Genomic DNA, 12,851 nt, shown 5'->3' with positions numbered 1-12,851 from the left:
ATTGTGCAGACAAAAGGAAGGTGTGTAATACGTTTGTCACCTGTGGTGGCTGATCCACTTTCTATCTATTTCCTGTAGAGGAAAAGAGTGCTTGAGATACTCCGTTGTTAGAGTGGGAGGGGTTGCATACCCTACAGTGGAACCTCTTAAGAAAAACATTGAAGGAAACAGAAGGATGCTTTGTCAAGGGAGACTACCCTAAACCTGTCTACTTTCGCTTCCTCAATTCCTCCTTCCCTTCAACCATCTTTGGTGGTTTCATTTGTGACATAGAAGGAACCTCTATCAGTGCCTCCCAAGAAGGACATGGTAGAAGAATTATTGGAATACGGTTTGCCCTCACCCAGCTTCTCTCCTTGTGCCTAGTCAGGCAATGAGGGGGAGACTAGGGGTTTCAAGCGATCATTGCCCTAGTTGTGTGATCCATGGATTTGTCTAACTGCCTCTCTGTGTCAACACCTCCCTTGTTCTCATGCCTGGAGAAGGCTGCAGATGCCACTTCAGAAGTCAGGCAGTCAGCAAGACTCCCCTGGTCTCCCATGGCTCAGCATTTTAACTGAAGTGAATGCCTGATTGCTGGTTCAGTGGAATCACTAGTGGTGAGCCACACAGAGAAATTACTTTCTCCTCTCATGTCTTGGTTGGCAAAATACTACCTCTCAGAGGGGGACCACACAGTAGCCTGGGCTGCTATTATTATTATTATTATAAAGGATTAGTTTATCCAGACCTCTGAGCCTAATAAAGGCTCTTCTCGGGCTGGTTTTCAGGGATCAATATAGAGAACCTGGTAGACATCAAGGCCAGGTATATTCCGGGAAAAAGAAACATAGTGGCCGACAAGTTGAGCCGCAGGGATCAGATTCTGGGAACGGAGTGGTCCCTACACCAACAGGTAGTGGACAGGATGCTCATGTTGTGGGAAGGACCGATCATAGACCTATTCGCAACCAGGTACAACAAAAAGTTGGAAGTGTATTGTTCAGTAGTCCCGGACGCAGAGGCAGTAGCAGAAGATGCGCTACAACACCCCTGGGACAATCTGGACGTGTACGCATTTCCTCCATTTTGTCTAATCCGTCAGGTTCTGAACAGGGTAATACGGTCTCAGAACCTCAAGATGACCCTGGTAGCCCCATTATGGCCGAAAGCAGAGTGGTTTCCAGACCTACTGGAACTCCTAGTAGATGTGCCAAGAGAGTTACCTCCATGGAGCAACCTTCTGTGTCAGCCTCACGTGGAGAGGTACCACCAGTCGGTGAAGTCCCTATCGCTTCACGGGTGGAGACTGTCAAGTATCTCCTCCGAGAGCGAGGGTTTTCGCAGAAAGCAGCAACTCAGATGCAGGTTAATATCAGAAAATCATCTGCGACAGTATACCAAGGAAAGTGGTCAGCATACTGTGATTGGTGTCGTAGAGGGAACGTGTCTCCATTCGGTACCACTATTCAGCAGTTAGCAGACTTTCTGATATATCTCAGAACAGAAAAACATATGTCTGTATCTGCAGTGAAGGGGTACAGGGCTGCTCTAGCCTCAGTCTTACGAATGAAAGGAGTGGACATATCGTCTTCATGGGAGTTGGCCATGCTGATGAGGAGCTTTGAACAGTCATGCCCACAAAGGAGCTAAAAGCCCCAAGATTGGGATCTGACCAAGGTACTGAGTAGTCTGACAAAACCCCCCTACGAACCACTAAGGCAGTCCACGGATAGGAGCCTGACCCTGAAGACAGTCTTCTTATTGGCCCTGGCTTCAACCAAAAGGGTGGGGGAGCTACATGGCCTCTCATATCTCATAAAGCACTCGAGAGGTTGGAGATCAATGGTGTGTGAGTTTGTCCCAGAATTCGTGGCAAAGACCCAAAATCCAACAATGGTAGACGGCAGATTCGACTTTCCCGTTTACATACCTTCCTTGGCAGACTTTGTAGACAACGACAAAGCTGAAATGCTCCTGTGCCCCGTCAGGGCACTAAGGAGTACTTAAAGAGAACAAGGCACCTCAGGCCGGTGCCAGAGGTTGTTCGTAAGTACAGGACGGAACAAGAAGGAAGTGTCCAAGAATACAATATCATTTTGGCTAAGGGAGACGATCAGAGATGCTTATACTGCAGAAGACAGAGGGTCAGATAGCCAGGTGGGAGCTAGAGCTCATGACATCAGGGGTGTGAGTGCTTCCCTGGCATTTAAGAAGAACATGTCTGTGGATAAAATTCTGAAAGCTGGCGTGTGGAAGCGCCAAACAACTTTCACTCATTTTATTTGAAAGATGTTGCCCATGATCCTTGGACAACCTTTTCCTTGGGTCCAGTGGTGGCGGCCCAACAAGTGATATAGTTCATCCAGTGCCCCTGGCGGGTCAGTTTGCGTCTAGTCTAAGATGAAGGTATGAAAGTAGAATGAATGGGATGACTGGTCTTTTTTCTTTACTACTTTCTTCCTACTCCTTTAACTACGGGCAATATGAAGGAGAGTACCGTCATGTGCTGGAACGGACTAGATGCAGGTGAGATGGTCAGCCATACTGTGAAGCTATCTTAGCTGATGAATATTCTTTTCAGTAGCAACACACCCCTCTGGATAATAAGGAAAAGAGGGGTGAAGGTGGATCCAGTCGCAAGGGACAAGAGTAAACAGTAGAATGGTATCTACACCCAGTGGGAGGAAACCAATAGATCCGCTTATATCTTTGGTCCTAGGTTCATTGTCCATTCTCTTAGAATTTCCCTATATATTCGGAAATGGATAAGGTGGCAAACTCCCAGTCAGTTGTAGAGACTTACCTCCCTCCAATAGTAAGTCTATCCTAATGTTAAGACCGAAGGTTTGTTTCGTGTATGAACAAATAACCAATTTGTAACTAATTTTTGTATTTTTCATAACTAACAAACCTGAGGTCTTAACAGTTAAAGGCCCACCTCGAACCACCCCTCTAGCAGTCTAAACTGGGTTAGAAATATAACTGATGGGTCACAGGTAGCCGTTGGGCATTCTGGGTATGGACATGCCCTTGACCTGGTATAGATGCCATTAGTCCCTGGATCTCACAAGTGTAATTTTAAATTCTACCGGTTCCAGCTTGGCGCTAGTAAATCCTAATGTTAAGACCTCAGGTTTGTTAGTTATGAAAAATACAAATTAGTTACAAATTTGGTATACTTCATTTAGAAAACCAGTTTTACTTAGGAACATGATGATTCTATTAAATAAGAAATCTTTGCCTTCAGCATGAATGCCTTTTAATGTTGGGTTTCAAAAATATGTGCTTCTTTGATGGTTCCAAATTGGACAATCAACTAATAAGTGTTAGACAGTCATTGATGTTTGGAATGTATTACATTTTATTGGGTCTGAATATGGATTTGACATCAAATGACCATGTGAAAATCTAGTGTGGCCTATACGTAGTTTTGTTAATACAACTTCTTTAGCTCTTTCTTTTTGAGACTATGACATCCATGAATGAACTTCACTTTTTGTATTTCTCAGTTTGTATTTGGCACTGATGTCCAATCTGTTTGCCAGTCTTGATATATTAGTTTTATTAGATAATACCCTGTCTGATACTGGGGCATGTGTAATTGTTGATGGAATAGTGCAAACTGATTTGGTAACTGTTTCTGCTCTTTCATTTCCTTCAATTCCCACATGTACTGGAATCCAACATATTTTTATTAATAGTCCTGATTGAATAAATTGATGGATTTTTATTTGGAATTCTTGTACAAGATGGTTTGGAGACTTGTATTTGTTTATAGCATCAATAGCACTTCGTGAGTCTGAAAATTATGGTGGAAATAGCCTTTTCTTAGATATGTGTAGTGCTATTCCTATGTCTGTGAGTTCTGCAGTGCATACTGACGATGTTGAGGGAAGACTTATTTAACTAATTTATCTTTTGGGAATGCTGAAGTTCCTACTCCTGTTATTTTTTTATCCATCTGTATAGTTCTTAAGTTGATCTCCTTTTCTTCCGATATGTTCTAAATGCATGTTGGCAGTACAGGCAGTCCCTGGTTATTGGTGGGGGTTCCATTCCCGAGGGGGTGCAGATGAAAACCACCATTAACCGAAATTATTGCCATAAGGCCTCATGGCACCAATAACTGGAACTCGGCCTGTTATGGCACCATAAATCGCCAATTTTATAGCACTAGATGAGCGCCATAGAACTGGATCACCGTTAACTGAGTCTGCCATTAACTGGGGACTGCCTGTACATTTCTGTGTTTGCTATATTTCTTTTAGGAAGATATGATAAAAGAGTATGTATTCTTATTTGTTTCAAAGTCCAGGGTGGTGGGAGTTCTATTGTTGGCTGTAAAATTGGTGTAATATGTTAAATATTTGGTTCTTTCTGGGAATGAGCTAGCACTATGGTTTTCATATATTTGATTATAAGTCAGAAAGCAGGTAGCAGCAGGAGAGGTTCCTGCTTGAAGGGAAAGGCCCCTACACGTAGTTAGCAAGTTGCTGTTGGGTTGGACCCATCCCTATGCAGGTTGGGGAGTAGTACCCCATAGAATGATTAAAACAGTAAGGCTTGAGGTTCAACCACTCAGAGGCCACAACTTGGAGTTAGTGGTTTCCAGGGCATTACAGGTGGTCTCTTAGTTGGACCACTGCCAGGGAGACTTCTTTCAGGAAATTAAGGAGGTAATTGTTGACAGGTGGCTAATGGTTACGACCGCCCCACCTCACCTGGTAAAAGTATATCCTTATTAAAACCAGTGGCTCATTAGAAAGAAACTGCAGATTGCATTTTCTTCTTCTTCTTCTTCTTCTTCTTCTTCTTCTTCTTCTTCTTCTTCAGGTAAGAGCACATGAACCAAAGTTAAGATTTTGAAGAAATTGTAGAATGAGATTCTGTAGTATCAAATTTGCAGGGTATTGATACAGTAGCTTACTGACATCTAAAACCTTAAGGAGTTACATAGCTATAGTTCTTTGTCTGTCAACATACTTTACACCTAATTAAAATTTCTTGAATTAGTATTCACCAGTTTGAAACACTAGAGTGAAAATTGGAAGTACTTGGTAGTCTCGCTTATGACTTTGTTTTTGAGGTAATGTGTAATGGGATATTTTGTGATAATGTGTAATAAGGTATTTTGTGATTCACAGATTTATTCCTAATCGTAGTACGACTGACTTGGAACGTTCACATCACCTACTAGTAACAAGTATGGAAAATTCAAGTATTGAAAAGAGTGGTGAAGACGACGAACTTTCATTTCAGCAGGTATGGTGGCACAGGATTTTTGACCATTTCTTTATTGAGAAAAATTAAATGACATTGTTGATATATTTTAGTTTTTTTGGTTGTGTACTGAAATGTTAGTTTACTGTTTCAGAGAGAATACCAACAGAAAATGTCAGAAAATCTCAATGACGGCCAGCCCAAAGAAAATAAAATTTTGTCTTTTAAAAGTAAAGCTCCACAGGCTAAAGAAGGTATGTACAGAATTGGAACAGGCTAATACATCAGTTCTAAACCTAGAGTCCTTCATAGCACAGGGTGTGGCTCCTGATGGTTCAGTTGTGGATCATTGAGTTTTTATGACTTTTGTATACAAATTTTAAATTCACTATACCTTGCACTGTAGATCAGTTTTCTGTTGTCCAAATTTATCTAGGATGTTTATTGTACAAAACTGAAGTATAGTTATATTTTATCAAGAGTTGTAAATGGTGACATTTTTCAGTGTATGAAAAGCTTTAATGGGTGGAGTGTTCATTATTCAAACTCGGTGCACATGCTATAAGATTTTGTTTATGGATAAAGTACTCAAAAGGAATGAAAAATTCAAAGCTGTGAAGCATGTAAATGTTTCTCTATTCAGTACAGTATATAGACCTTAGTTTAGTTGAGCATAATGACAGGAAAAATGATTTGGCCTAGTGTTCCAGTGCAGAAAAAATTTCTTGCATACAAGTCTTCATCCTTTTGATGAATGTTGAAAGTGTATGGTTGGTAAACTGTAAAATGTTGACAACCCTTGCACAGAGGCTGATTGTTTTCTGATCTCCAGTTTAATTAAATGCAAACAGTAGAGGGCATGAAGTCTTGAGAACTAAGTGGCCATACAACAAAAGAATGGCAAAAAATGTTGACCAGAGCAAAGTGTTCTCCAATGTGAGTCCCTTTTTGGAGTGAAAACTGAGCAAGCATTTTAGTTTGCAGTAAAAAATATTTTAAAAGTTAGAAAAGAATTTGCTAAATGGTCATACAGGAAATATTTAGTGAAACTAAGAAATTGTTCATCAATAAAATTAGCAAACAAAATGTCTACTATGGAGCACAATACTAAGAACAGTTTTTTTAACAGATGAGAATGTGAAGAGGAGTCATTAAGTCACTAAAAATTCCTGTTAAAGTCACTGTACATTTTCTTCACCTACAGATGAAATGCTTTCTGCATTGTACTTTGCAGCCATCCAATTTTTAAGTTTTACTTTGCTCTAGTTCTCACCTTTCTTTAAGAACATATCCTGCAAATGAGCCCAATTAGGTGTAACTGGGTATTCTCATTGTATTGATTTACGATAAAATGGTGCATTATATGAAATATGTAATTCAGATCAAACACATTGTATCTATGTTCACAGGAAATAGTCAAATGTATTTGTTTCTATGAGACTGCAATAATCTTTTATATTGGAGAATCACAACTTCAAGTTGAGACAATCTTAGAAGCTTTGAAATACAAGTCAGGTGTGTTGGAGTACTGCTCACTCACCTGTGTGAAACTTTGGAGTTGTTCATACACGAAACAAACCTTCGGTCTTAACATTAGGATTTACTAGCGCCAAGCTGGAAACCGGTAGAATTAAAATTACACTTGTGAGATCCAGGGACTAATGGCATCTATACCAGGTCACGGGGCATGTATACCCAGAATGCCCACGGCTACCTGTGACCCATCAGTTATTTTTCCTACCGCCTTTTAAGATAAGACGTGTTACTGTCTATCTCTTTAAAAAAGCCGGTTTTTCAGTTTGCCCGTTCTTTATCCACTTTCATTTTTTATTTTTCATTCCTTTTCTTTCTCCAAGTGTGATCAGTGTGGTGGTAAGAGTGTATACGTGGTATGATGGAGAATTTTGCCTCAACATCGGGATCGTCTACCGCTTCGAAGAGGAGACAAGGAAATGCCCAGGGAGTCAGTGGCTTCCCTTGTTCTAGGTTCCTAACCTCGGTGTCGACGGATCCTCATCCAACGTGTAGTAGGTGCAGGGAAAACGTATGTACGGTTACTAATCCGTGTTCTGTTTGTCGCGGTTGGTCGGTGGAACAGTGGAAGAAGTTCTATGGGAAAAGCCAATACAAAAGAAAGGGGGTGTGACGCCATCTTTGGATGACCAAACCTTACCGGCTTCTTTTGTATCGGTGGGAATAAACCAGGCTGCTCCATATGTTTCTCCACCTGCTTTGAATTGTCTCATACCCCTCTCGGTTTCTCCTAGCGGTTCTGTATCGGAAACGTCAGGAGGGGCCTTGGGTAATTTTATGAATAATTTGCACTCTCCTTTGTTCCCAGCAAGTAGAGGGGGAGATCCGCCATCTTTGTTCCAGGCTCCTGCTACGCAAGCGCATAGGTTAGATGGTACGTGGTCAGCGCTAGGCCTACCAGGCGTACCAACCTTGGATGGTCTGCTTGCGCATTATATGACGTCACGGTTCCAGCAGGGGCCGGCAGCGCTGAATGTTCCTCATCCCCCGGGCTTGCAATTTATGGGAATTAATGCCGCTGCTTCTCCATCCCACTCAGTATTTACAGCGATGCAGAACGTGGGAGGTAATTTGGCAGCAAACGTGCGGTTACCAGCAGAAACCTCTCAGTCTCTCCCTACGAGAGCGATGACGTCACAACATACGTCACACTCTGAGATGGCAGGCGTGATGACGTCACAGACCGATTCTCGGCCTTTTTCGCTGCACCCAGACGCTAATACGCCTTCTGATCCGTCAATGCAAACTGTAATGCAGAAGTTACAGGATATAGAGGAGAGAATGAATAAGAGAGACAAAAAGAAAAAGTGTGATTCGCCTTCTTCGTCTTCTTCCTCTAGTTCGGCGTCATCGCTAAGTCCGATAACGTCACGGCGAGCGCCAGTCAAGCGTGGAGGAGGATTCGGGAGTTCCTAGCGGATCCTCGGGCCAAGAGGAGAAGAATCAATTCTTCCTCTCCTTCGGACGAAGACTGTCATTTCCAAGTCAGCAAGAAGGTCGGCAAAATCAGTGGCTATTAAGCACAAGGTTGCCAGACGAAGCCGTTCGCAAGAGTCCGAACAAGCGAGAGAGGTGACGGCCGGCGAGCTAGCGGCCGAGGCGGAGTTGCCAGTTCGGATCGCAAAAACTGCGATACCTCTGGTAAAATCGACGTTGGCGGCGAAAGGTGCAGCAGAGGATGGAATGCAGATCCCAGTTTCGCCCGTAAGGCCGTTCAAAATACGTACGAAGGACGATAAGGCTCCTATTAAAAGTACAAAAATAGAGAGTTGGCAACCTCGGCGGATACGTTCGTGGAAGGCAGTGTCCGTCTGGATAGAAGGCCGAGGCCTGGCTCGCCGACGCTCGAAAACGATGCCAATGCTAATAAAGACGAACTTACCTCTGTCTTAAGGGAGCCTTCATCTTGGAGATCTAGACGAGATTCTCGCTCTAGATCCGTGAGCAGAGAAAGAGTGAGACGTTCTCGTTCCCCTGCTGACTATCTGGGATCGAGCCAACAGCGGCCAGCAAAGATCAAAGAGGCCGCGGCCGTAGGGGCAGGCGGGCCGTGGAATTCCGGGCCGTCTGTCAGAAGATAGAGGCGAGACAACATCTCTCGTGACGGAGAGTGGTACACTAGAGCCGGAGGAAGGAGAAAACCAAGAGTTTCTGGCCTCGTATGCAGAGGTTATTGATTTGATTCGTCAATTCAATAGCCTTTCGGAGAAGACAGAAACACCGGCCAGTATGCTTCCTCCTGGAATTGACATGGCGTTTGGACTAAAAGAGGGATACCAAGGTGTCGTTATGAATTGCCTTGCTCGAGTCATGCGGAATCGGTCTTGCAACACGTAAACGCAAAGATTGCAGGGAGGGATAATTCCTTAAGATCTAATAGATCATTTAAATTTATTCCCCCTCCAATGATAAAGCAAAGGAAATATTATACGACACCGAAGGTCCCTTTGCTGTCTAGACAAATGAACCCTAATGTTGTAAGGTTAAGGCCTGGATTAACCTTGGATCAGGTTAAAATGGAGTGCCCTTCGATGACGTACCAAGAGGCTGCCACGTTAGAAGCAACAGCTTCTTCTGTCTTTCAGGCTGCGTCCTGGTTAGACTTTGGTTGGTCAACAGCAGTGGCGAAAATTGCATCCTCGGAAGCAACAAGGAAAGTAGTAGATGAACCATGTTCATTAGATTACTACAGTCAGGGTCCAAGGCGATTGCGTACCTGACCAAACGTAAGTGCCAATGTTTGGGCAAATATCTGCTAATGAGAGAGATGCAGCATTGGCTAGACTAAGCCGCAATGTGGATTTGGATTCCCTGTTAGCAATGAGGAATGGGGATATCTTGGAATCGCAACTACTGTTGCCAGAGGTCATACTGGAAGAAGCGATAGATAGAAGAAGGATGGCACACTAACGATAGGTTGGTGCAACAGGCAGTTAGGAAAAACCTCTAACAGGTCAAACTATTCCTTTGGAGGGAAGACAACAGCAGATGTCTCGAAAGAACCAGTGAGACATAGCATCCCTAATAGAGTCACAAGACCTCTTCCCCAAAGAGGATAACTCATCGGCCCTTTCACAATAGAAACAACAGAGGAAGGGGCAATAGGGGAAGGGGGAGAGGCTCAAGAAGATAGGATGGGCGCCTCCCATCACTCGGCCACACCAGTGGGGGGTTGCCTGGCAAATCACTGGAAGGTGTGGCAGGAACTAGGGGCAGAGCAGTGGGTGGTGGTGTTCTCAGGATCGGGTATTTGATTCCGTTCGAGGTAACCCGCCCCTGACAGATCAACCATTACCCCACGTCCAACTTATGCCCACAGATCTCAGAAAGGCCACTATTCTGCAGGACGAAGTGAAGAAGATGATGGAAAAAGGAGCTGTGCAACAAGTATGCAGTCCGACAAAAGGCTTCTACAGCAGGATTTTCCTGGTACCCAAATCCAACGGGGAGTGGAGGACAGTAATAGACCTGTCAACGCTGAATCTGTTTATAAGAAAACCAGTTTCAAGATGGAAACTCCGAAACGGGTTCTACAAGCAGTCAGAATCGGAGACTTTATGCTGACAGTCGATCTAAAGGACGCATACTTTCAGATACCAGTCCATCAGTCTTCAAGGAAATTTCTCCGCTTCAGTCTTGCAGGGAAAGCTTTCGAGTTCAAGGTCCTGTGCTTCGGATTGACAACGTCTCCTCAAGTTTTTTACAAGAGTGTTTTCACCCTCGTGTCGGCATGGGCGCACGCTCAGGGGATCAGGCTGATAAGATATCTGGACGATTGGCTGGTGATAGCAAAGTCCAGGGAGATTACTCAGGGACAGGCGACCCTCCTCTGCAGCTTTGTCACAGCCTAGGTATTGTGGTGAATCAGCAGAAGTCGCAGCTGGATCCAGTCACGTTTGGAATATCTGGGAATGGTGATAGACACAACACAAGCCAAAGTATTCCCGACAGACCAAAGAGTACAGAAATGCAAACAAGTGGTGAATGCCTTTCTGGGAAAGCAGACACAGCCAGCAAGACAGTGGCAGGTGGTGCTGGAATCCTAACCTCCCTGGAGAAGCTAGTACCACAAGGAAGGCTACACCTTCGGTCCCTACAATGGAGGATGAAGGAGTTTTGGTCACCAACAGTAGATCACCCCCCGTACGAGCAAATTCCCTTGTCGGCAGAAGTGAGGAAAGACTTGCTGTGGTGGGTGGACGACGACAATCTGACAGTGGGTGTCCCCTTCAACAATCATCCCCAGACCTCTTGCTGTTCTCGGATGCACACTAGAAGGCTGGGGAGCCCATATGGAGGAGTTGATGGTGTCAGCAAAATGGAGTTGCAAGGACAGAGAACTCCATATAAACGTGCTGGAGTTGAAAGCAGCTTTCCTGGCTCTACAAGAATTCAGGGAGAGAGTAAAGGGACACTCGGTGGTATTGATGTCAGACACACCACAGTATAGCTTATATAAACAAGCAAGGAGGCCTAGTTTCTCGGCAGTTACATGTGATGACAGTTCAACTTCACCCAGTGGGCTATAGAGAACCTGGTAGACATCAAGGCCAGGTATATTCCGGGAAAAAGAAACATAGTGGCCGACAAGTTGAGCCGCAGGGATCAGATTCTGGGAACGGAGTGGTCCCTACACCAACAGGTAGTGGACAGGATGCTCATGTTGTGGGAAGGACCGATCATAGACCTATTCGCAACCAAGGTACAACAAGAAAAAAGTTGGAAGTGTATTGTTCAGTAGTCCCGGACGCAGAGGCAGCAGCAGAAGATGCGCTACAACACCCCTGGGACAATCTGGACGTGTACGCATTTCCTCCATTTTGTCTAATCCGTCAGGTTCTGAACAGGGTAATGCGGTCTCAGAACCTCAAGATGACCCTGGTAGGCCCCGTTATGGCCGAAAGCCAGAGTGGTTTCCAGACCTACTGGAACTCCTAGTAGATGTGCCAAGAGAGTTACCTCCATGGAGCAACCTTCTGTGTCAGCCTCACGTGGAGAGGTACCACCAGTCGGTAAGTCCTATCGCTTCACGGGTGGAGACCTGTCAAGTATCTCCTCCGAGAGCGAGGGTTTTCGCAGAAAGCAGCAACTCAGATGGCAGGTAATATCAGAAAATCATCTGCGACAGTATACCAAGGGAATGGTCAGCATACTGTGATTGGTGTCGTAGGGGGAACGTGTCTCCACTCGGTACCACTATTCAGCAGTTAGCGGACTTTCTGATATATCTCAGAACAGAAAAACATATGTCTGTATCTGCAGTGAAGGGTACAGGGCTGCTCTAGCCTCAGTCTTACGAATGAAAGGAGTGGACATATCGTCTTCATGGGAGTTGGCCATGCTGATGAGGAGCTTTGAACAGTCATGCCCACCAAAGGAGCTAAAAAACCCCAGATTGGGATCTGACCAAGGTACTGAGTAGTCTGACAAAACCCCCTTACGAACCACTAAGGCAGTCCACGGATAGGAGCCTGACCCTGAAGACAGTCTTCTTATTGGCCCTGGCTTCAACCAAAAGGGTGGGGGGAGCTACATGGCCTCTCATATCTCATAAAGCACTCGAGAGGTTGGAGATCAATGGTGTGTGAGTTTGTCCCAGAATTCGTGGCAAAGACCCAAATCCAACAATAGTAGACGGCAGATTCGACTCCTTTACCATACCTTCCTTGGCAGACTTTTGTAGACAACGACAAAGCTGAAATGCTCCTGTGCCCCGTCAGGGCACTAAGGGAGTACTTAAAGAGAACAAGGCACCTCAGCCGGGTGCCAGAGGTTGTTCGTAAGTACAGGACGGAAACAAGAAGGAAGTGTCCAAGAATACAATATCATTTTGGCTAAGGGAGACAATCAGAAATGCTTATACTGCAGAAGACAGAGGGTCAGATAGCCAGGTGGGAGCTAGAGCTCATGACATCAGGGGTGTGAGTGCTTCCCTAGCATTAAGAAGAAACATGTCTGTGGATAAAATTCTGAAAGCTGGCGTGTGGAAGCGCCAAACAACTTTCACCTCATTTTATTTGAAAAGATGTTGCCCATAGATCCTTGGACACCTTTTCCTTGGGTCCAGTGGTGGCGGCCCAACAAGTGATATAGTTCATCCAGTGCCCCTGGCGGGT

The 12,851-nt window shown here is 44.6% G+C and overlaps 1 protein-coding gene across 1 annotated transcript in view; it reads left to right on the top strand.

Annotated features, from left to right (window-relative positions):
- Positions 1-12,851, top strand: part of LOC135222021 (cell division cycle protein 20 homolog) — a 225,595-nt gene that overhangs the window by 163,893 nt on the left and 48,851 nt on the right. The window contains 2 exon segments of the mRNA XM_064260147.1: positions 5,127-5,244; positions 5,357-5,456. Of these exon segments, the coding sequence (XP_064116217.1) occupies positions 5,127-5,244; positions 5,357-5,456 (218 nt within the window).

This window comes from Macrobrachium nipponense, chromosome 3 (assembly GCF_015104395.2).
Source record: "Macrobrachium nipponense isolate FS-2020 chromosome 3, ASM1510439v2, whole genome shotgun sequence".
Lineage (NCBI taxonomy): Eukaryota > Metazoa > Arthropoda > Malacostraca > Decapoda > Palaemonidae > Macrobrachium > Macrobrachium nipponense.
This window is presented reverse-complemented; position numbering and strand designations above follow the sequence as displayed.